The sequence below is a fragment of the Salmo trutta genome, chromosome 33, assembly GCF_901001165.1.
Source record: "Salmo trutta chromosome 33, fSalTru1.1, whole genome shotgun sequence".
Classification (NCBI taxonomy): domain Eukaryota; kingdom Metazoa; phylum Chordata; class Actinopteri; order Salmoniformes; family Salmonidae; genus Salmo; species Salmo trutta.
The window spans coordinates 37,730,977-37,753,636 of NC_042989.1; the positions used below are offsets into that span (position 1 = coordinate 37,730,977).

Below are 22,660 nucleotides of genomic sequence, written 5' to 3' on the forward strand. Positions count from 1 at the left end.
ATGCATCTGAGCTCAATTTCCAGTCTCATGGCAAAGGGTCTGAATACTTATGTAAATAAGGCATTTTTATTTTTAATAAATTAGCAACATTATGGGGTATTGTGTGTAGATTGATGAGAATCCATTTTAGAATAAGGCTGTAACGTAACAAAATGTGGAAAAAGTCAAGGGTCTGGATAATTTCCGAAGTCACTGTATACACTATATTAGGACCAGTCTTTGGAAATGTAGTTTTCCTAGATATGGCTACTATGTTATGATGACTAAATCCAATGGATGTGGATACTCCTTTAGAGCAGATTTCTCCAGGATTAGTAAAGATCGATACATGTTAATAATGTCATTCCTGTGCTGTTTGTAAACACCCTGTGTTAACCTGAACCAGGTTAAGTTGAAGATTTTTCTTGAGTGGACAGCTAAATGAATATATGACTAGTCAATATTTAGGTCAACCAGAAAATATTCCTGTCTGTTGATATCCCATAAATTATCAAGCATTTCACACATCCTATCCAGATATTGACTGTTAACACTTGGTGGTCTATAGCAACTTCTCACAAGAATGGGCTTTAGGTGAGGCAGGTGAACCTGTAACCATATTACTTCAACAGCCTTTTCCATGAGATCCTCTCTAAGTTTTCCAGGAATATGACTCTGAATATAAACAGCAACACCACCCCCATTGGCATGTCTGTCTCTTCTGAAGAAGTTGTAACCATTTATTGCTACCACTGTATCATAAAAGGTATTATCTAAGTGTGTTTCAGAGATAGTCAGTATGGGAATGTTATCTGTTACAAGTAAGTTATCGATTTCATGAACCTTGTTACTCAGTTTGGAGTCACTTAGAAATGTTCTTGTTTATGAAAGAAAAGCACATTTTTTTGTCCATTAAAATAACACAAAATTGATCAGAAATACAGTGTAGATATTGTTACTGTTGTAAATGACTATTGTAGCTGGAAACGGCAGATTTTTTATTGAATATCTATCTTTAATGGAATATCTATACGTACAGAGGCCCATTATCAGCAACCATCACTCCTGTGTTCCAATGGCACGTTGTGTTAGCTTATCAAAGTTTATTATTTTAAAAGGCTAATTGATCATTAGAAAACCCTTTTGCAATTATGTTAGCACAGCGGAAAACTGTTGTTTTGATTAAAGAAGCAATAAAACAGGCCTTCTTTAGACTAGTTGAGTATCTGGAGCATCAGCATTTGTGGGTTTGATTACAGGCTCAAATTGGCCAGAAACAAAGGACTTTCTTCTGAAACTCGTCAGTCAAATCAAATCAAATCAAACTTTATTTTCCACATTATCAGCAACTTGATGGTTGCTGATAATGAGCCTCTGTACTCCTATGTAGATATTCCATTAAAAATCCGCCGTTTCCAGCTACAATAGTCATTTACAACATTAACAATGTCTACACTATATTTCTGATCAATTTGATGTTATTTTAATGGACAAAATAAATTGCTTTTCTTTAAAAAAAACAAGGACATTTCTAAGTGAACTCAAACTTTTGAACGGTAGTGTATGTTATTGTGGGCTGTTTTTAGCGCTTTGCTGGAATCCTTTATTGTTTTTAATGCTTTACTTGGAGTCTTATCAGAGGTATTGTTGCGGTAATAGTAATAGTGCAGGGTGAACTGCCTCACTGCTAACAGTATAACTCTGGTTCATAGGTACATGATTACTACAGACAATAGCTGTAAGATTAACAGAGGCATTCATGATTACTACAGACAATAGCTGTAGGATTAACAGAGGCATTCGGGGGAGTTCGAGGGAAATACATTAGGTTACTTACATTATGGCTTTCAACACCACTAGGACAGTGTACAGTGCCTTCAGAAAGTATTCTCACCCCTTGATTTTTTCCCACATTTTGTTGTGTTACAACTTGGGATTAAAATATATTTAATCGTCCGTTTTTGTCAACGATCTACACAAAATAATCTGTAATGTCAAAGTGGAAGAAACATTCTAGCATGTGTAAAATAAATATGGAAACAAACTACTAATATACGGTATCTTGATTACATAAGTATTCATCCCCCTGAGTCAATATATGTTAGAACCACCTTTGTTAGCGATTACAGCCGTGGGTCTTTCTGGGTATGTTTCTAAGAGCTTTGCACCCCTGGATTGTACAGCATTTGCACATTATTATTTAAACATTTCTTCATGCTCTGTGAAGTTGGTTGTTGATCATTGCTGGACAGCCACGTTCAGGTCTTGCCATAGATTTTCAAGCCGATTTAAGTCAAAACCTTAACTAGGCCACACAAGAACATTCAATGTCATAAAAAAACTCCCTTGTCCTTGCCAATGACAAGCAAACCCATAACAGGATGCAGCCACCACCATGCTTGAAAATATGAAGAGTGGTACTCAGTGATGTGTTGTGTTGGATTTGACCTAAACATAAAACGTTGTATTCAGGACACAAAGTAAATTTCTTAGCCAATTTTTTGGACGTTTTACTTTAGTGCTTTATTACAAACAGGATGCATGTTTGTACAGGATCGGTGTCGTCGTCGTCGTCCCCCCCCCCCCCACCCACCCACGGGACGGTTGAGCTAACATAGGCTAATGTGATTAGCATGAGGTTGTAAGTAACAAGAATATTTCCCAGGACATAGACATATCTGATATGGGCAGAAAGCTTAAATTCTTGTTAATCTAACTGCACTATCCTATTTACAGTAGCTATTACAGTGAAAGAATACCAAGTTACTGTTTGAGGAGAGTGCACAGTTAAGAACTTGAAAATGTTTTAATAAACCAATTAGGTACATTTGGGCAGTCTTGATACAACATTTTGAATCTACATGCAATGGTTCATTGGATCAGTCTAAAACTTTGCACATATATGTTAAAGAGTCTCAAAATGATTTCCCCTCACAGATAGTGTGACCACAGTGTGACCAGATGAGATGTGACCAGAAGAGATGTGACCAGATGATGTGACCAGATGAGATGTGACCAGATGATGTGACCACAGTGTGACCAGATGAGATGTGACCAGATGATGTGACCACAGTGTGACCAGATGAGATGTGACCAGATGATGTGACCACAGTGTGACCAGATGAGATGTGACCAGATGAGATGTGACCAGATGAGATGTGACCAGATGAGATGTGACCAGATGATGTGACCAGATGATGTGACCACAGTGTGACCAGATGAGATGTGACCAGATGAGATGTGACCAGATGATGTGACCAGATGAGATGTGACCAGATGATGTGACCAGATGATGTGACCACAGTGTGACCAGATGAGATGTGACCAGATGATGTGACCACAGTGTGACCAGATGAGATGTGACCAGATGAGATGTGACCAGATGAGATGTGACCAGATGATGTGACCAGATGATGTGACCAGATGATGTGACCAGATGAGATGTGACCAGATGAGATGTGACCAGATGATGTGACCAGATGATGTGACCAGATGATGTGACCAGATGAGATGTGACCAGATGAGATGTGACCAGATGAGATGTGACCAGATGATGTGACCAGATGATGTGACCAGATGATGTGACCAGATGATGTGACCAGATGATGTGACCAGATGAGATGTGACCAGATGAGATGTGACCAGATGATGTGACCAGATGATGTGACCAGATGATGTGACCAGATGATGTGACCAGATGAGATGTGACCAGATGAGATGTGACCAGATGAGATGTGACCAGATGATATGACCAGATGATGTGACCAGATGAGATGTGACCAGATGAGATGTGACCAGATGATGTGACCAGATGATGTGACCACAGTGTGACCAGATGAGATGTGACCAGATGAGATGTGACCAGATGAGATGTGACCAGATGATGTGACCAGATGATTTGACCAGATGATGTGACCAGATGAGATGTGACCAGATGAGATGTGACCAGATGAGATGTGACCAGATGAGATGTGACCAGATGATGTGACCATAGTGGGGACCTAACGTTATCATCTTCTGACACTAATAATGTCTTTCTTTTAGAATTGTTAAAACATGTACTACTTATTTTTTTACATATATTTTATTTAGCCAATCAAGTGTTAATCATGTATTTAATCAATCTTGTTTAGCATCAAACATTGTATCACTCTTGTATGTAATTATCACAAGTATGTCTATATATGTGTTATTGGAACATTGCATAAGATTGTGTTTACCGTGGAGGCAGTCTCTACTAATGCAGAAACATTGCCTTTAAATTGTAATCATGCTGTAACTTCTGAGACATGTATTGAATAGATCATTTATTCATATTTTTCTTCAAATTAATCAAATGCAGGTATATCATTGGTGCTCAATTAATTGAAGGTACATTTGTTTTATGTAATAAAATCAATTTCGAGATTTTAAGGTTGTCATGCGATTTGGGGTGAGGTCGGTTTGTGAGAAAATGTAAAAAAAAAAAAATTGGGGTCCTCAGAAATTCTAGAGGAAAAAAATGGGGTCCCCGCTGAAAACAATTTAATACCACTGGACTAGAACATGTGCTGTGTATGCTGGATGGAAGACTGATGTCAACGTCTGACCCTCATAGAAAAACACTAGGTTCAATCTGATTCTTCATGGATAGAAGTTTTCTCTACTACGTGAGATGTATCATACTGCATTCTGTTATGTGAACAAACGACAGCACCTGATTTGTTCTGCACTTAAACCAGGAATCAAGAAAATAACCAAAAACATGAATAAATCCCCACATGGATACGGTATATAGAAAAGTAAATGTAAAGTACCAGGATGTAACCTGTAATGTTTTATAGCCTATAAACCAGTCCATTTACAGAGTAGTGTCATTTACTCACAACCCATCTTGATCACTGTCTTTAAACTGCAGCAGCTTTAAATCATTTACATTTTAATCATATAGCAGACGCTCTCATCCAGATCGACTTTATAGTTGATGCATCCATGTTAAGATGGCTCGGTAACACAATACACATCACAGTCATAGTAAGACCATTTTCCCTCAATTAAGTAACTATCAGCAAAGTCAGAAGTAGTAAGACAAGTGTTAGTGCAAAGAAGGGGCTGTGGGATTAATCAAGATACTCTTTATCAAGTTGAAGTGCAATGAAATACCCAGGAAAATGTAGGGTTTGTCCAGCAAAGCACCACCGTAGCACTTTTTCTAATCTTACGATTCTAATTGAAGTCTTCTGACAATCCCCTTTGGTCTGTAGTTTATGCATACATAGTGATGTACATCCACTGAAAAATGAATAAATAACTGTGTTGAGATTTGAGTAATAACACAATTCATTAGTCATATAAAATTGAAACAGTGAAATGACATCTTAACATATTGAAGTTGCTCTGGATAACTGCATATCAGACAGTTTAATCCAGCAGACAGTGTAATCACGTACTTGTTGGGTGCCCGTTTAGATAAGAAAATACTGCCTAAACACAAGTGACCTTTGGTTAACATAGAGTTTTATGATGTCTGACATCAAAAGAAGCAAGGCTTTAGGGCATTAGGCTTTTATTCCAGCCGAGCGCAGCCCAGCACTAACACACCTGATTCAAATGTTCAACCAATCATAGTCTTTAGTCTGGGTAATGATTCACTGAATCAGGTGTGTTACTGCAGGGTTGGAGAGAAAGACTTCACAACTAGTACTGCAGGGCTGGAGCTAAAGCCTGCACAACTAGTACTGCAGGGCTGGAGATAAAGCCTGCACTACTAGTACTGCAGGGCTGGAGATAAAGCCTGCACAACTAGTACTGCAGGGCTGGAGCTAAAGCCTGCACTACTAGTACTGCAGGGCTGGAGATAAAGCCTGCACTACTAGTACTGCAGGGCTGGAGCTAAAGCCTGCACAACTAATACTGCAGGGCTGGAGCTAAAGCCTGCACAACTAGTACTGCAGGGCTGGAGATAAAGCCTGCACAACTAGTACTGCAGGGCTGGAGATAAAGCCTTCACACCTAGTACTGCAGGGCTGGAGATAAAGCCTTCACACCTAGTACTGCAGGGCTGGAGATAAAGCCTGCACACCTAGTACTGCAGGGCCAGAGTTGAAAACTCCTGATATTTTATGAACTGGTCTTTACCTCATTGTCTCGAAGAGATATGGCCCCTCCATTATTGAGTTCTCTGAATATTTCTGTTGAGAGGAGCATGAATGACATTGTTTGCTATTTAGATTAAACAGACAAACAAAGTCATTTTTAAAAAAGAGTATCCTTTAAGTTCCGCTAATAAACATTGAAAAAGTAGAATTATATATTGTCTTCTGAGCTATTCCTCTAACTATAAACACGACAAATCCAGAAATGGAAAATAAAAAAGCCTCTGAAATGAAAGTGGTCCAGTTGTGGACTTACTGGCCATGCGGTCCATGCGCAAGACGAGGCTGATGAAACTCTCCAGGCTGATGTTTCCAGAAGATCCACCGTAGCGCAGAGCAATCAGGTTCAACAGGTTATCACTCAGCCTGATCCCTGTGGAGGAGAGACAGGCCTCACCACTATTTTACAGGTATTTCACAGGTATTATGCATCAAATGGACTGCTGTTTAGTCGTAACGGAAGAGGTAACTTTAATCCATCTGGTCCTGCTAATTGACTCTTCAATCATGTACTGATGTCAATGAGCTGATTTTACATTAGGCACTGTAAGCAGGTACTGTGATATCGGGTCAGTAGCAGGCCCTGTTTGTTGGTCTAGCCAAAAGGTACCTGAAGCCATGATTGCGTTCCTCAGTTGACTCGATGACAACATTCCAGAACGGTCCACATCTGAACAGAAGAAGATATCCTGGACGATGTAACAAAATATTTTCAGGTCATTTGTACATGAATTAGTAATTATATAGTTGTTTTCCCTTTTTTTCAACAGACATGCTAATTAATTTACCTTGTACATGGTAACTTTTCTCCATAGACGTAGAAATTCATCACTGTTCAGTCTTCCAGTGATTGATGTCTGGAGATGGAAAGGTTAAGGGAATCTCCAAAGGCAGAAAATGATATGTCTTTACATTTTGCCCTGTAATGAGCTAAAGCAATATGTTTAGCTATGTGGTTCTCAATCCTCTCCTCTGGACACCCAGACATTTCACAACAGTATTGTATCCCTCAACTAGCTCACCTGGTTAACCTAGGCAAGGGCTTGATGATTTGTTGAATTAGGTGTGCTAGCTCTGGAATAGATCAAATACATGGAACGACAGTGGGGAGGTTTGAGAAGCACTGTAGTATAATGAGATAAAGCCATATGTTTAGCACTGTAGTATAATGAGATAAAGCCATATGTTTAACACTGTAGTGTAATGAGATAAAGCCATATGTTTAACACTGTAGTGTAATGAGATAAAGCCATATGTTTAACACTGTAGTGTAATGAGATAAAGCCATATGTTTAACACTGTAGTGTAATGAGATAAAGCCATATGTTTAACACTGTAGTGTAATGAGATAAAGCCATATGTTTAGTACTGTAGTATAATGAGATAAAGCCATATGTTTAACACTGTAGTATAATGAGATAAAGCCATATGTTCAACACTGTAGTATAATGAGATAAAGCCATATGTTTAACACTGTAGTATAATGAGATAAAGCCATATGTTCAACACTGTAGTATAATGAGATAAAGCCATATGTTTAACACTGTAGTGTAATGAGATAAAGCCATATGTTTAGCTATGTGGTCTGTTTTATGTTGGTGGAACTATATTTGCTGTCTTTTCCCTCTCCAATTCAGTTTGTTGCTAGGATTGTAAACTAGTGTTCAGATTATATGAACATTTAACATAAAGTATTTTTTGGGGGCCAGCAGCATACCACCCTACATCGCACTGCTGGCTTGCTTCTGGAACTAAACAGGGTTTGTTCTGGTTGGTCCCTGGTTGGGAGATGCTGCTGGAAGTGATGTTGAAGGGCCAGTAGGAGGCCCCCTTTCTTCTGGTCCAAAATATATATATATGCCCCAATACTCCAGGGCAGTGATTGGGGACATTGCCCTGTGTAGGGTGCTGTCTTTTGGATGGGACATTAAATGGGTGTCCTGACTATCTGTGGTCACTAAAGATCCCATGTTATTTATAGTAAGAGTAGAGGTGTTAACCCTGGTGTCCTGGCTAAATTCCCAATCTGGCCCTCATACCATCATGGCCACCTAATCATCCCCAGCTTACAATTGTCTCATTCACCCCCCTCCTCTCCCCTGTAACTATTCCCTAGGTCATTTCTGTAAATGAGAACGTGTTCTCAGTCAACTTACCTAGTAAAATAAGGGTGACATTTTTTATATATATATTTTTATACCGGGTGCTAACATGCAAATCTTGGTCTTGATGTTGTCCACATTCTGATTGTGCCCACATTTTTAGATATGCGTCTACACATGGTATTAAAATGTGTCTCTAATCCATCCACTGTGTTCACATTGTGACCAGATTTCCTGGTCCCTCCTTGTATGCAAATTATTTTATGGAAATTCCTTCAAAATTATATGCATTTACTTATTTTAAGACACATTGATGGTGCCACCTGTCAACAATTTTAGAATGCGAGATAATAATGATACAAATGGTTTTACTGTCCAGATCCATCTACATTTAAAATATCCAGACAAAGTTTGCCTGTCTCCGGAGAAGGTCAGGAAGATCTGATCAATATCAGATCACAATGATTATTTTCATCTTCTACACCTGTCTGCTAATGTGGTCACAATCGGGATGTAGACACAATCAGAACAAAGGATAGATGTCAGCACTAGGTATAAACAGGTCTTATTAAGAGTCATTGCAAAAACTTCTACATTCACAGATTATACTGTCGGATTGGAGTGTTCAACAGTGTGCTCTTGTAAAGTACTGTTCAGGGTGTTTCACAAGAGAAGACATGTGTTCATCATGGGATGGGAGACTTATTCTGAGCTTATTCTGGATACATCCATTAGGGCCACCATGCTTCGACAGGACTCCAAGCTGAAGCCTTGTGTTTTCTTTGCATATCCTGTATAAAAAAAGTGGCACGTAAAAACATCATACAGACACCTCATTGCTCACCATCCAACCAGTGGTGTAGTGGAGGGTAAACGCAAGTAAACACAGTTTACCCAACTATTGTTTTTACCACTACATCACTGACACCGTCCCTATCCTTGTGATCTCTCATCAGCATTCATGTCTCTCTGTTCAATCTCCTACATTTGGTCATCATGCACTTGGAATCTCCAGATGATAATTGATTTCTTCTCTACATACCTTGGAGGAGATTTTCATCCAGACTTCTCTGAAGCTGTTCAGCATCCACCTCCTCAAACTTTTCAGTGAAAACAGAATTTGTGTTATTGATTTTTTTTTAAAAATAGTTTAAAGATTGTTAGAAACTAGTAATATTCTCAAATGGTAAACACACATGGTTGTGTGTTTTAATTTTGCGGTGTGGTTCATTAGCTAGAGCATAGCTCTTGCAATGAGAGATTTGTGGGTTCGATTCCCACGGGGGACCAGCACAAAAAAAACATGGAAATACTGTAAATTGCTGTGCATAAGAGCATCTGCTATATTGTAATTCTTCGTTTTGTGTTGAAATCAAATAAACTCTGAACTTGCCTGATCAGAATATTCCCGAAATAGAGTTCGTTTGTTGCCCATATCTTCTCTATTGTCGGTAGGTGTGAGCTAAAAAATTAAATATATTCTTATAAGATATCAAGAAAGGAAGATAAAAAAGCAACACCAGAGAGATAGAAAAACATCAACTCAAATATGACGGATGAAATACTCTTTGCCTTAAAATACCTTTGGGGTTTCCTCCATATCTTGGTCATTGGAATTTTCACTAAGAAAAAAAATGAAGACTGTTTAGATTCTGTTAGAAATATATACATTATAGTGAGACTAAATACACGATTCAAGCTCGTCTCGGGTTCCCCACAATGCAGCTTTTAAAGGTACTGTTATCACGTTCCCGGAGATTGCATTCAGGGTAAAACGCTGCAGATGTCAGCTCAATTGGAAATTACTTTCACATGGTGCATTATCGACATACTCGATTGAATCCCGGCTTTAATATCGTCTACGATCACTGACTAGGGATCGTAGTCAGGGATCGTCAGAAGAATAGAATTGAACTTAACTGAATAAAATAGAATAAAATAGAAAGGATATTTTTCCCATTTCTGGGCGAGTGAGAATAAGAAGTGCCTATGTTCAGCACAAAAGTGATCATTTGAAATAAAGTAGGTCCATATGCTACATTTTGAGTTATTTAGCAACTTTAGTTGTGAATGATACAAACCTCAGAATGTCTTAGAAATCCAAACATATATGGGCTGCATGATGCAACTATAGACTATTGATGACTTTAGAGCAAAAACAACTTCAGCTTTGTTCCATACTGTTTTGATTTTTTTTTTTACCGTTTGTTGATCGGTTAATCTGTCGGTTAGTCGGCAGCAAAATTAACAATAAAAATCATATAATATAAAATAATGGCAAACCGACAGCCTATGGCAATGCGCATAGCCAAATAACATGCAGTAGGCCAACTCATATTCTGTTCTTCTGAAATACATTTTGTTCATATCATAATGTTTCTTTAGACCTACTTAAAATAAATAAAATATGTATTGTGATGGTGTGTATTGAATTGATTTATTCGATTTTTCAAAATGTAGTTGCTCCAAAATCAAGCATCAGCGGCTTGTATGCGTGGAGGCCTGGAGATGTTCAACGTGTTTGTTAATTAACAGTCAATTACTATGAGACCTGCAGACTTTTACATGACAATAACCGTCTGACAGAATGTCGTAGTTTCAGGCTGATGTACTGCCCCAAGCTCACATCGCAAAGTTGTGGGTGACGCGCTGACAGCCTGCCTACCTTTGACTATAGCATTATATGCACTCGAATGGTGAATGGGAGGCACATGTTAATTACGAGTTGAGATTGAGAAATAAAAAAATAGCTATTTTTAATAGTGGCCGTCAAAATAGTTTTTAACACGCATTTATAATTGTTATTTGTTGCACAAAAAGAATCCCACTGGGCACAGACATCAATTCAAAGTCTATTCCACGTTGGTTCAACTTAATTATCATTGAAATTACGTGAAAACAACGTTGATTCAACCAGTGTGTGTCTACTGGGACGTTTCACTACAATAGCAGCTTTTTTTTTAACAGGTGATGAGCCATTCCGCTCCGCAAACTAGGCTCTGTATGTTGTGTGCTGTGATAAATAAGATACATGACGACTAATGAAAAATACACACCGGCCAATTTAATTCTACAAAATTATGAAAATTAACCTATAGACCAATAAACATGACCGGTCAAATGCATTTTCAGTGACTAACAGATTAACCGTTAACATCCCTATCACTGATTGTAAAAATATATATAAATATAATTCCTTACCTGTGAAATTACTTAAAGGTATTAGTTCACCCAAGTTACAAAATTACATATTGGTTTCCTTACCATGTAAGAAGTCTATGGACAAGGTAAAATAGCAATCCATGCTTTGGTTTATTACAAGTCAATATCCCTGATATTAGTATTTTATAACTTGGATGAACAATTCCTTTAAGTAATGTCACAGGTAAGAAATTATATATATATATTTTTTTTAATCAGTGATATGGATGTTAATGGTTAATATTAATTAGGAAACGGGGGACTGTGCTTACTGGATGTGCGTCTCCGCCTTGGAGAGGATGGACAGGATGAAGGAAGCGGTTTCATTGGGTTTGAAGGATGATGGCACAATCAGATATTCGCCAGGTTTCAGCCTGCATAAGAGCATCACTGTCCGAGCATTCAGGAAGTTCTTGGTTTGGGCGACAGGTGCATTGGTTTTGAAGAAGGAGGCAGGAAACTTCCCCCTCTGTCCTTTGAACTGAGATCACAATAAAATGAAGGAGGCAGGAAACTTCCCCTTCTGTCCTTTGAACTGAGATCACAAAAAAATTAAGGAGGAGGCAGGAACTTCCCCTTCTGCCCTTTGCACTGCTTATTTGGGCGTGTCTGCATAATTTGGCGTGTGCATCCCTTGAACTGAGTTAAAGAGGCTAGCTAGCTAACAAGCAAAAACAACCTGACAAAATGGACATTATACAGCACCTCAAACAATTTTCTAAGTTGGATTTCCAAGCGAAAACTTGGTGTAGGCTAATTCAGAAAGGGAGACCAACACCTGCACATCCTGAACTTCATCAGAGGTAGGGACAGAAAATCTTAATTAACAGGAGTGGTATGACGGAAAAGACTGTCTGTGTGGCTGCACTACATACCAGTAGGCACCTGCAGTGTTTCCCCTGCCTGTTCTTCTCATCCGGGGCCAACAGAGTTTCTAAAACTACTACTCAACAACCTGACCAATGCCCTCAAATACCAAAAAAATGGGCATTGCACATCCATGGTCGGATGTGATACAGGCTGGATTCAATCCAGGGACTGTAAATACAATGTTGATCCATTTGGAGTTTTCTCCTATCACAGCCATTAAACTATGTAACTGTTTTAAAGTCACCATTAGCCATGGCAACTGAGTTAGGAAGGACACCTGTATCTTTGTAGTGACTGGGTGTATTGATACATTATCCAAAGTGTAATTAATAACTTCACCATGTTCAAAGGGATATCCAATGTCTGCCTTTTTTTGCGAGGCATAGGCAGAAACTCAAACAGGATGTACCAGTGACGAGAAACATTCAACGTTGGTCTGGCCAATCGGAAGACACGCTTCAAGACTGTTTTGATCACGCAGACTGGAATATGTTCCGGTCAGCCTCAGACTACAACATCGACCAACACGCTGACTCGGTGAGTGAGTTTATAAAGAAGTGTATTGGAGATGTTGTACCCACTGTGACTAGTAAAACCTACCCTAACCAGAAACCGTGGACGGATGGCTGCATTCGCGCAAAACTGAAAGCGCTAACCATCGCATTTAACCATGGAAAGAGGTCTGGAAATATGGCCGAATATAAACAGTGTAGTTATTCCCTCCGCGAGGCAATCAAATAAGCGAAATGTCGGTACAGGGACAAGGTGAAGTCGCAATTCAACGGCTCAGACACGAGACGTATGTGGCAGGGTCTACAGGAAACAGCGGACTACAAAAAGAAAACCAGCCACGTCACGTCACGGACACCACGCTTTAAGACAAACGAAATACCTTCTTTGCCCGCTTTGAGGATAATACAGTGCCACCATCGCGGCTCGCTAACAAGGACTTTAACCTTTATTTAACTTGGCAAGTCAGTTAAGAACAAATTCTTATTTACAATGACGGCCTACTCCGGCCAAACCCAAACAACACTTGGCCAATTGTGCACTGCCTATGGGACTCTCAATCACAGGTGGATGTGATAAGCCCTGGATTCAAACCAGGTACTATAGTGACAGCTCTTGCACTGAGATGCAGTGCCTTAGACCACTGCACCACTCAGGAGTCCTAGCTAGAGCAACACATTATTTTCTTAATTCTGTATTTGTGAAAATTATGTGTTAAAGTTACTTACTTGGGCAGGTACCTGTTAGAAAGGTAAAACAAAAGACAATTAAAAAGCAGCCACAATAGCATATTTGTTGAATTTCTTCTTCTGGAATATAATACATGTAGGTTTGCAAATGGGCATATTTGCATTGAAAACTGAGCACTGGCAATCCCATCACAGCATTAACATAGGAGGAACTTACAAAGAGATCTCCACTGCTGATATGACAGTTTATGCCACCATAACAGTACTATCTGTAACACAATCCTCTGAGGAAGCACGTATGTTTGCTTCAATCTGTGAGATGTGTCTGGATCATATCTTTGAATGTTTATCTATGGATAACAGTTGAGTTAAACTATACAGCAATAATATAAGGTGTGGACTGACCTCGAAGATGATGATGCCCATGTGGACACTTTTGACCAGGCGTCGGTTTCTCTTGTCTGGCTTCTGCATCAGAGACACAAGCATGTTGTTGTCCCCCTGTGTCTCAGAGAAGTCCATGTCAAATCCCTCAATCTTCACTCGATACTGGGGATTGGTCCAGAAACTGTCTGGGAGACGAGACAATATGGATATTTTGACTTGTAGTTTCAGTAAATGTCATCATGAACTGCGTAGAATTCCGTGTCAATCAAAAAAAGATTTACCTCGGAATTGAAGGCAACCACCAGCAGTGGTCCCTGCGACCCATCTGCCATCATGGAAAGAAGGCGTCCAATGACCTTCAGAGTTGCCGTCAAGAAAATCAGGGCACAGACAGCAGATAGTCACATCTGAGAAGTGCTGACAAAAGTTTTCCATTGTCATCCTGAGAAGACAAAACGAAAATTGTGAATTGGTGTGAATGCAAATATGGGTATAGATGCATTCTGACCACTGTACTGTATGTGTTAGTCACTTGCAACAAAATATTGACATGGTCTGCAAACACAATTCTACATTATATTGTTTACCAGAATTCCCCATCCTCCTCCACTGACAGATACATCTTCCGATCGGCAGGACTCACTGTTTTCCACATGGAAGACCTGATAGAAATACAAACATCATGTCAATGGTTCGGATTGGGGTGAGGATCCTAGTTACTTAGTGGTAGTTACTACAGAGTCTCGGTCGCCAAGAGATAACAATGTAAAAGCTTTAACACCTTTGGCTGCTGGTGGGTAACTCCTGAATACTAGCAATGTAAAAGGTAAGGGAGATCAAGCGAAATGTCATAAAGACCTGTTGAAGCCAATGGATGTGAATACATGTCACAGTCAATTAGAGCTAAAGCCATTCCACTTTCAAATTTGGCGTCAGGATCATTATCATGTAAAGATATTCATGAAAATGTAACAGTGATGTTGACAGTGTTATAGCTAATGTTGTGACGACAAAAAATAACAAAATATATACATTAAAAAGTATTATTATTAATATTGTAATAGGGTAAATACCTTTACCTGTAGCAGGAATTTCACCTGGTGAAATGGTACAGGCTACAATATACCGTATATAGACAAAGTATGTAGACCATAGCAAAACAGAACAATTACACATAATGAGAAACAATCCAATAAGCAAATGGACAGTTATTGATTGTGAATATTTATTTCTTACTTATCGCTCCAGTCTCCCTTCCACTCTCCATAACCCCAGGGGTTGAAGAGGCGGATGAGATTCACTGGCCTGCCTTGGCTCATGATCTGTGGGAGAAACCAACATGAACAGCAGCTGTAATCTCAGAGCAGGAAAACAAATGTAATGGGCTGGATATGAACATGCGTCCCCAATGGGAGAAACCAGCATCTTAAACCATTAGACCAAGAGGAATTCCATTGTGGGCTGAAGGCTGACACTGATTCTGAAGTCGCGGCGACCTCATCACTAGACAATAAGACAACTCATTTCCACTACACAAGGATAGGATACATTTTCGGTCACGGTAGAAATTATACCACAAATCCTCTCCCAATTCCCTTCAGGTAGAGCTACAGTAAATATACTGAACAAGCTTGTAATTTACACTGAACAAATATATAAACGCAACATGTATAGTGTTGGTCCCATGCTTCGTGGGCTAAAATAAAAGATCCTAGAAATATTCCACACACAAAAAGCTTATTTCCCTCAGATGTTTGTGCACAAATGTGTTTACATCCCTGTTAGTGAGCATTTCTCTTTTGCCAAGATGATCCATCCACCTGACAGGTGTGGCATATCAAGAAGCTGATAAAACAGCATGATCATTACACAGGTACACCTTGTGCTGGGGGACAATTAAAGGCCACTCTAAAATGTGCAGTTTTGTCACACAACACAATGCCACAGAAGTCCCAAGTTTTGAGGGAGCGTGTAATTGGCACTTATGTTCATTTCTCTACCATAAACTGCCTCCATCGTTGTTTTAGAGAATTTGACAGTATGTCCAACCGGCCTCACAACCGCAGACCACGTGTAACCACGCCAGCCTAGGACTTCCACATCCAGCTTCTTCACCTTCGGGGTCATCTGAGACCAGCCAATGGGTGAGCATGGCTCCCAAGTGGGTGGGCTTATGCCCTCCCAGGCCCACCCATGGCTGCACCCCTGCCCAGTCATGTAAAATCCATTGAATAGGGGGTAATTTAATTTATTTAAATTGACTGATTTCCTTATATGAATTGTAACTCAGTAAAAAAATTGAAATTATTGCATGTTGCATTTATGGACACACCTACTCATTCAAGAGTTTTTCTTTATTTTTACTATTTTCTACATTGTAGAATAATAGTGAAGACATCAAAACTATGATATATCACATATGGAATCATGTAGTAACCAAAAAAGTGTTAAACAAATCAAAATATATTTTATATTTGAGATTCTTCAAATTAACCACCCTTTGCCTTGATGACAGCTTTGCACACACAATATATTTTGATTTGTTTAACCCTTTTTTGGTTACTACATGATTCCATATGTGTTATTTCCTAGTTTTGATGTCTTCCCTATTATTCTACAATGTAGAAAATAGTAAAAATAAAGAAAAACCCTTGAATGAGTAGGTGTATCAAAACTTTTGACTGGCACTGTATATATTTATTTAACCAGGTAAGTTGACTGAGAACACATTCTCATTTACAGCAACGACCTGGGGAATAGTTACAGGGGAGAGGAGGCGGGATGAACAAGCCAAATGGAAGCTGGGAATAATGATTAGGGAACTTAGCCAGGACCCCGGGGTTAACACCCCTTCTCTTACAATAACTGCCATGGGCTTTTCAGTGACCAAAGACGTCCGTTTTACAGCACCCTACACAGGGAAACATGCGCAATTACTACCTTGGGATATACATGTTTTAACAAGAGGAAAGGAGTTCCTCCTACTGGCCCTCCAACACCACTTCTAGCAGCATCTGGTCTCCCATCCAGGGACTGGCCAGGACCAACCCTGCTTAGCTTCAGAAGTAAGCCAGCAGTGAGATGTAGGGTGGTGTGCTGCTAGCGAAATACATTTGGCTCTATTCTGACAAACCAAGCAATGGTTATTCTTGGCATTAAAGGATAGAGTGCGTATAGCCAAGGGATATCAGCTACAAAGCTTTTCTCACAGATTGTTATTGGTTTGTTCCGTACAGTACCTGTAGAACTCCTGTGATGGTGTAAGCATGACCCCTCACTAATCCGTTGGGTGCCACCGTATTCGCTGATGTTTCCTACAAGAGACAGGAGATCATTTGGTATTATAGGTAAAGTAATTGGATCATAAACAGAACAGAGGTTTCGGTTACAAAATAATGACACGGCCGAATATGAACACAGCCATTCAGACTCTTCTCTATTTACAAATTAAATGACACATCTTAACTTGAACTATGCCTAACAACTCATATTACCACAGATCTTAACATCATTGCATGATTTATATGAACTTTGAGATACACATGCATTTCTCAAATCAAATCAAATTTTTATTTGTCACATACACATGGTTAGCAGATGTTAATGCGAGTGTAGCGAAATGCTTGTGCATCTAGTTCCGACCATGCAGTCATATCTAACTAGTAATCTAACCAAACAATTTCTGACACTACTATTCTGCTCTACTAACTGATTTGTCTAAAGGGTCAACATGGTGTTTCCGAGGATGGTAGTGCTGCTCACCCCTTGTGGGGTGTTACACCCCATCAGAGACTTGAACTTGGCAGCTCTGAACAGGAGGTCCCACAGATTTGGTGGCGTTTCAGCGAGCTTGAATGTGATGTGAACCCCTCCAGTGAAGTCCATCATAGCCTCTGAAGGGGTCCCTGCATTCATGTCTGCGTAGGAGCCACACACTCTGCCAGAAGAAGAAGACAGGCCATTAAGGTCGACAATGAAGAGGTGTTAAACTGTCCTATAACCAACTGATTTGGCTCACGTACTTGGCGTAGGCTTTCTCCATCAAGGCGGGCCAAAACTCATTGGGAGTTTTCGAATGGACGAAAATGAGCCTGCCGTCAACTGTTGGTAGCATGTCATCGATCACAACGTCCACCCACCTCCCAAACCTCCAGAACTGAAAGACAGGACGAGAGGACAATGATTCGGTCATGCTTTATTTGGATAGTCCATCTGTCCATCACAACGATAATGTACTGAGCGTGAGGTTATTTACCCTGAAGTGGAATATTCCGCAGTAATCATCTTTAAAACTCTGCTTTAGTGGTACTACTTGCTCCAGGATGTGCATCTGGAATGTCAAAGCCCCAACGGAAGCAAGAAACCAGCAATTTGCTAAAAAAAAAGACATTACACATTTGAGTACATCATGACATTTGCAAGGGGCATGGTGTGAAATATACTGAACAAAAATATAAACGCAACATGCAATCATTTAATTATTTTTTACTGAGTTACAGTTCACATAAAGAAATCAGTCAATTGAAATAAATTCATTAGGCCCTAATAAATGGATTTTACATGATTTGGCAGGGGCGCAGCCATGGGTAGGCCTGGGACCGCATATGCCCACCAACTGAGGAGCCAGGCGCAGCCAATCAAAATGAGTTTTTCCCGACAAAAGAGCTTTATTACAGACTGAAATACTCCTCAGTTTCATCAGCTGTCCGAGTGGCTTGTCTCAGACGATCCCGCAGGTAAACAAGTTAGATGTGGAGGTCCTGGACTGGCGTGGTTAAACGTGGTCTGCGGTTGTGTGGTCGGTTGGACATACTGCCAAATTCTCTAAAATGACTTTGGAGTTGGCTTTGTTAGAGAAATTAACATTAATTTCTCTGGCAACAGCTCTGGTGGACATTCCTGCAGTCAGCATGACAATTGCACACTCCCTCTTGAGACATCTGTGGAATTATGTTGTGTGACAAAACTGCACATTTTAGAGTGGCCTTTTATTGTCCCCAGCATAAGGTGCACCTGTGTAATGATTATGCTGTTTAATCAGCTTCTTGATATGCCATATCTGTCAGGTGGATGGATTATCTTGGCAAAGGAAAAATGCTCAGTAACAGGTATGTAAACACATTTGTGCACAAAATTTGAGAGAAATAAGGTTTTTGTGCGTATGGAACATTTCTGGGATATTTTATTTCAGCCCCCTAAGCATGGGACCTACACTATACATGTTGCGTTTATATTTTTGTTCAGTATATGTTGAAGCTTGCTTATAACCAAATCCACTTACCAATACTTCCTTGCCCAAAGTCAAACCTTGAAAATCCACTAATGATGAAATCTGGATTTTGGGCAATTTTCTAGAAGAGCGAATACACACGTTACAACTATTAATAATATTTATACATGTATTATAATGTGTGTAGATTTGAATAAAGACTTGAACATACCGCTGGTCTCAGCCACACCACTCTACCCATGTCGTCAGGGGAAAGTAGCCCTTCACCAATGGAGTTGTGGTCTGGTGGGAACATCTCATCGATGTACCTCACCCTCCTGTCCAAACAGTATTGCTTCAGCTGCTTGAAGTCTTGGTTCCTGTGTTTCCCAGCGTTGGCAAGGCTCCCAACACCATCTTCTTTGTAGCGCTCTTGCATTATACTCATACACACACCGGGAGGAGGCATGGTGAAGTGTATTCAGGATCTGTTAGCAGGGCGAAATACAACTCTGAATGAACAGGTGAAGCTGACATATAAATAACATCATGAAGTGTTGATGACACGTAACAAACAGATATGGTGAATTACTAAATTCAATAGTATTATTAAAAAGGCTATCCTTCAGCATTTTGTAGGCTGCTTTCAATAGTTTTGCAAAGTGTGTTATTCACGCAATACATATTTACATACAAATCAAAACTGTATTAAAAAATAGTGAAACATGGTAACGTGTAGAAAAACATATATGTACAGGAGGGAGCTTCACCAGTTAAACCTGTAATACTCCTGGACACCTTGAAAAGATAATACAAAACTAGAAATGGTTTCACAGGCCCTTCATTGATAGTGAAGGGAATGTTGGCAATTGACGATCTGAGGAATTGAAATGATGGCTATTTCCTTTGGCTTTGACTTATGATTCCAAAAGCTAACTAGGTGATGCTACCCACATGATCTTCTATCATAATAACTAGGTAATGCTACCCACATGATCTTCTATCATAATAACTAGGTAATGCTACCCACATGATCTTCTATCATACTAACTAGGTAATGTTACCCACATGATCTTCTATCATAATAACTAGGTAATGCTGCTGTCATGATCCTCTTTCATACTAACTAGGTAATGTTACCCACATGATCTTCTATCATACTAACTAGGTAATGTTACCCACATGATCTTCTTCTATCATACTAACCAGGTAATGTTACCCACATGATCCTCTTTCATACTAACTAGGTAATGCTACCCATATGACCTTCTATCATACTAACCAGGTAATGCTACCCACATGATCCTCTATCATACTAACTAGGTAATGTTACCCACATGATCCTCTATCATACTAACTAGGTAATGCTACCCACATGATCGTCTATCATAATAACTAGGTAATGCTACCCACATGATTTTCTATCATAATAACTAGGTAATTCTACCCACATGATCTTCTATCATAATAACTAGGTAATGCTACCCACATGATCCTTTATCATACTAACTAGGTAATGTTACTGTCATGATCCTCTTTCATACTAACTAGGTAATGCTACCCACATTATCTTCTATCATAATAACTAGGTAATGCGACCCACATGATCTTCTATCATAATAACTAGGTAATGCTACCCACATGATCTTCTATCATAATAACTAGGTAATGCTACCCACATGATTTTCTATCATAATAACTAGGTAATGTTACTGTCATGATCCTCTTTCATACTAACTAGGTAATGCTACCCACATGATCTTCTATCATAATAACTAGGTAATGCTACCCACATGATTTTCTATCATAATAACTAGGTAATGTTACTGTCATGATCCTCTTTCATACTAACTAGGTAATGCTACCCACATGATCTTCTATCATACTAACTAGGTAATGTTACCCATATGACCTTCTATCATACTAACTAGGTTAAATAAAACAGCATTTTTTTCAATTTTAATTGATTCAATAATTGCAAAACAAAAATGTTCATGTCTGATGCACCTGTGCACTGTAAAAACATAACAAAGCATTAATAACATACCTATTAGCGTCTGGTTCTGTAGCTGGTGTAGGGTCTGGTCCTGTAGCTGGTGTAGTGTCTGGTCCTGCAGCTGGTGTAGTGTCTGGTCCTGCAGCTGGTGTAGTGTCTGGTCCTGCAGCTGGTGTAGTGTCTGGTTCTGCAGCTGGTGTAGTGTCTGGTCCTGCAGCTGGTGTAGTGTCTGGTCCTGCAGCTGGTGTAGCGTCTGTTATTGCAGCTGGTGTAGTGTCTGGTCCTGCAGCTAGTGTAGGGTCTGGTCCTGCAGCTGGTGTAGCGTCTGGTCCTGCAGCTGGTGTAGCGTCTGGTCTTGCAGCGATACGGTTGTTTGTGCTCGTATGTCTCTGCGTTTAAATGTATTATATACTTTTTAATTTTTAAAAACATGACCAAATTGATTTCCCCCTGGTGAGATAATTATGTTGATGTAATCTAATCTAAAGTTTCTTACCTTAGAATATCTCTTTTGTACTCTGGGTTTTCAGCCTTCTGTAAACCAATTCAGTTCAAGATATGATCTTATATACCTGCTAGCTTCCGAAATTGCTGACGTATTGCACTGTACGGTTGGCTATAAAATATTGTGTGTACAAGCACCGCCCACACATTGCTCTTGGCTGTGAGACATGTCTCTTATCACCATTCCATTCACTCAGCTCAACGTAACATTGATAAGTTAAGGCGTGATACTCAACTTTCCCCTATACCCATCATGGGGTTATTACAACCCAGCCTATGAATTAATGTTTACAACGTAAGTGCACAGGTCTAGAGACAAATGTATTATTAATCAAGGTGACAGACAGTGACACATTCAATACCACCTTGCACACTGTTGCCTGCATCTATCTGATCTAGGGTGTAGACATTAATCCAACAGTTGCAAACTAGAGTTTCTATTGGACAAATTCAGTTATGTTAATCCCCATTTAACTTTGTTCGCATCCGCTTAAAAAATGTCAACAGAATCAGTGGAATGAATACACCCATGATCACCCGCACACACAGTTAAATTTAATAAGCCACATACAAACAGCATGAACATTTTGCTTGTTGTATAATTCCTTCTCGCATCTACTCGCTCTCCTCCTCTCACCTTTTCCCTTCGCATGTGGACTTCAGTGCACAACACAACAGCTGTCTGTGACCAGGCGAAAAACCATTTCCAAGCCAAACCTTCATATCATAACCGCTAACCGCTACACACAGCCTACATTGTTGACCATAGCCAGCTAGCTAACATAGCATCCTTCTCTGTTTGAGCCGGGTGTTAGAGTAGGCTTAACTATCTAGCTGCATTCACTAGCTAAGTGAAAGTGAAACATATAAATAAAGCTAGCTCTCTCTCTTTCTTGCTTCTTAATTTTTAAATAAATAAATTTGTTAAAAACTGTTGAACTATTGTCTTTCTATTGTCAACTGCTCACCACATTTTATGCACTGCAGTGCTAGCTAGCTGTAGCTTATGCTTTGAGTACTAGATTCATTCTCTGATCCTTTGATTGGGTGGACAACATGTCAGTTCATATCGCAAAACA

At 39.5% G+C, this 22,660-nt stretch overlaps 1 protein-coding gene across 3 annotated transcripts; it reads right to left on the reverse strand.

The window, feature by feature from the left end:
- Positions 1-3,923: 3,923 nt before the first annotated feature.
- On the reverse strand, positions 3,924-21,650 carry LOC115172948 (calpain-1 catalytic subunit). Of its 3 annotated transcripts, XM_029730845.1 has the most exons (23): positions 21,574-21,650; positions 21,129-21,466; positions 19,314-19,569; positions 19,154-19,223; positions 18,128-18,246; positions 17,895-18,028; positions 17,635-17,809; positions 17,112-17,186; positions 15,109-15,194; positions 14,460-14,534; positions 14,154-14,314; positions 13,891-14,057; positions 13,525-13,536; positions 11,689-11,897; positions 9,798-9,837; positions 9,609-9,677; positions 9,258-9,315; positions 8,942-9,006; positions 6,902-6,970; positions 6,724-6,802; positions 6,370-6,486; positions 6,097-6,149; positions 3,924-5,250 (listed from the first exon to the last, which is right to left on the reverse strand). In XM_029730845.1, the coding sequence occupies exons 3-23, from the start codon at positions 19,548-19,550 to the stop codon at positions 5,224-5,226; spliced, it is 2,097 nt and encodes a 698-aa protein (XP_029586705.1). In that variant the 5' UTR covers positions 19,551-19,569; positions 21,129-21,466; positions 21,574-21,650; the 3' UTR covers positions 3,924-5,223. The 3 variants fall into 3 exon arrangements, with proteins under 3 accessions (XP_029586705.1, XP_029586707.1, XP_029586708.1); XM_029730847.1 differs by having other exon boundaries at positions 21,129-21,601; XM_029730848.1 differs by lacking the exons at positions 3,924-5,250; positions 6,097-6,149 and having other exon boundaries at positions 6,377-6,486; positions 6,724-6,783.
- Positions 21,651-22,660: the final 1,010 nt, after the last annotated feature.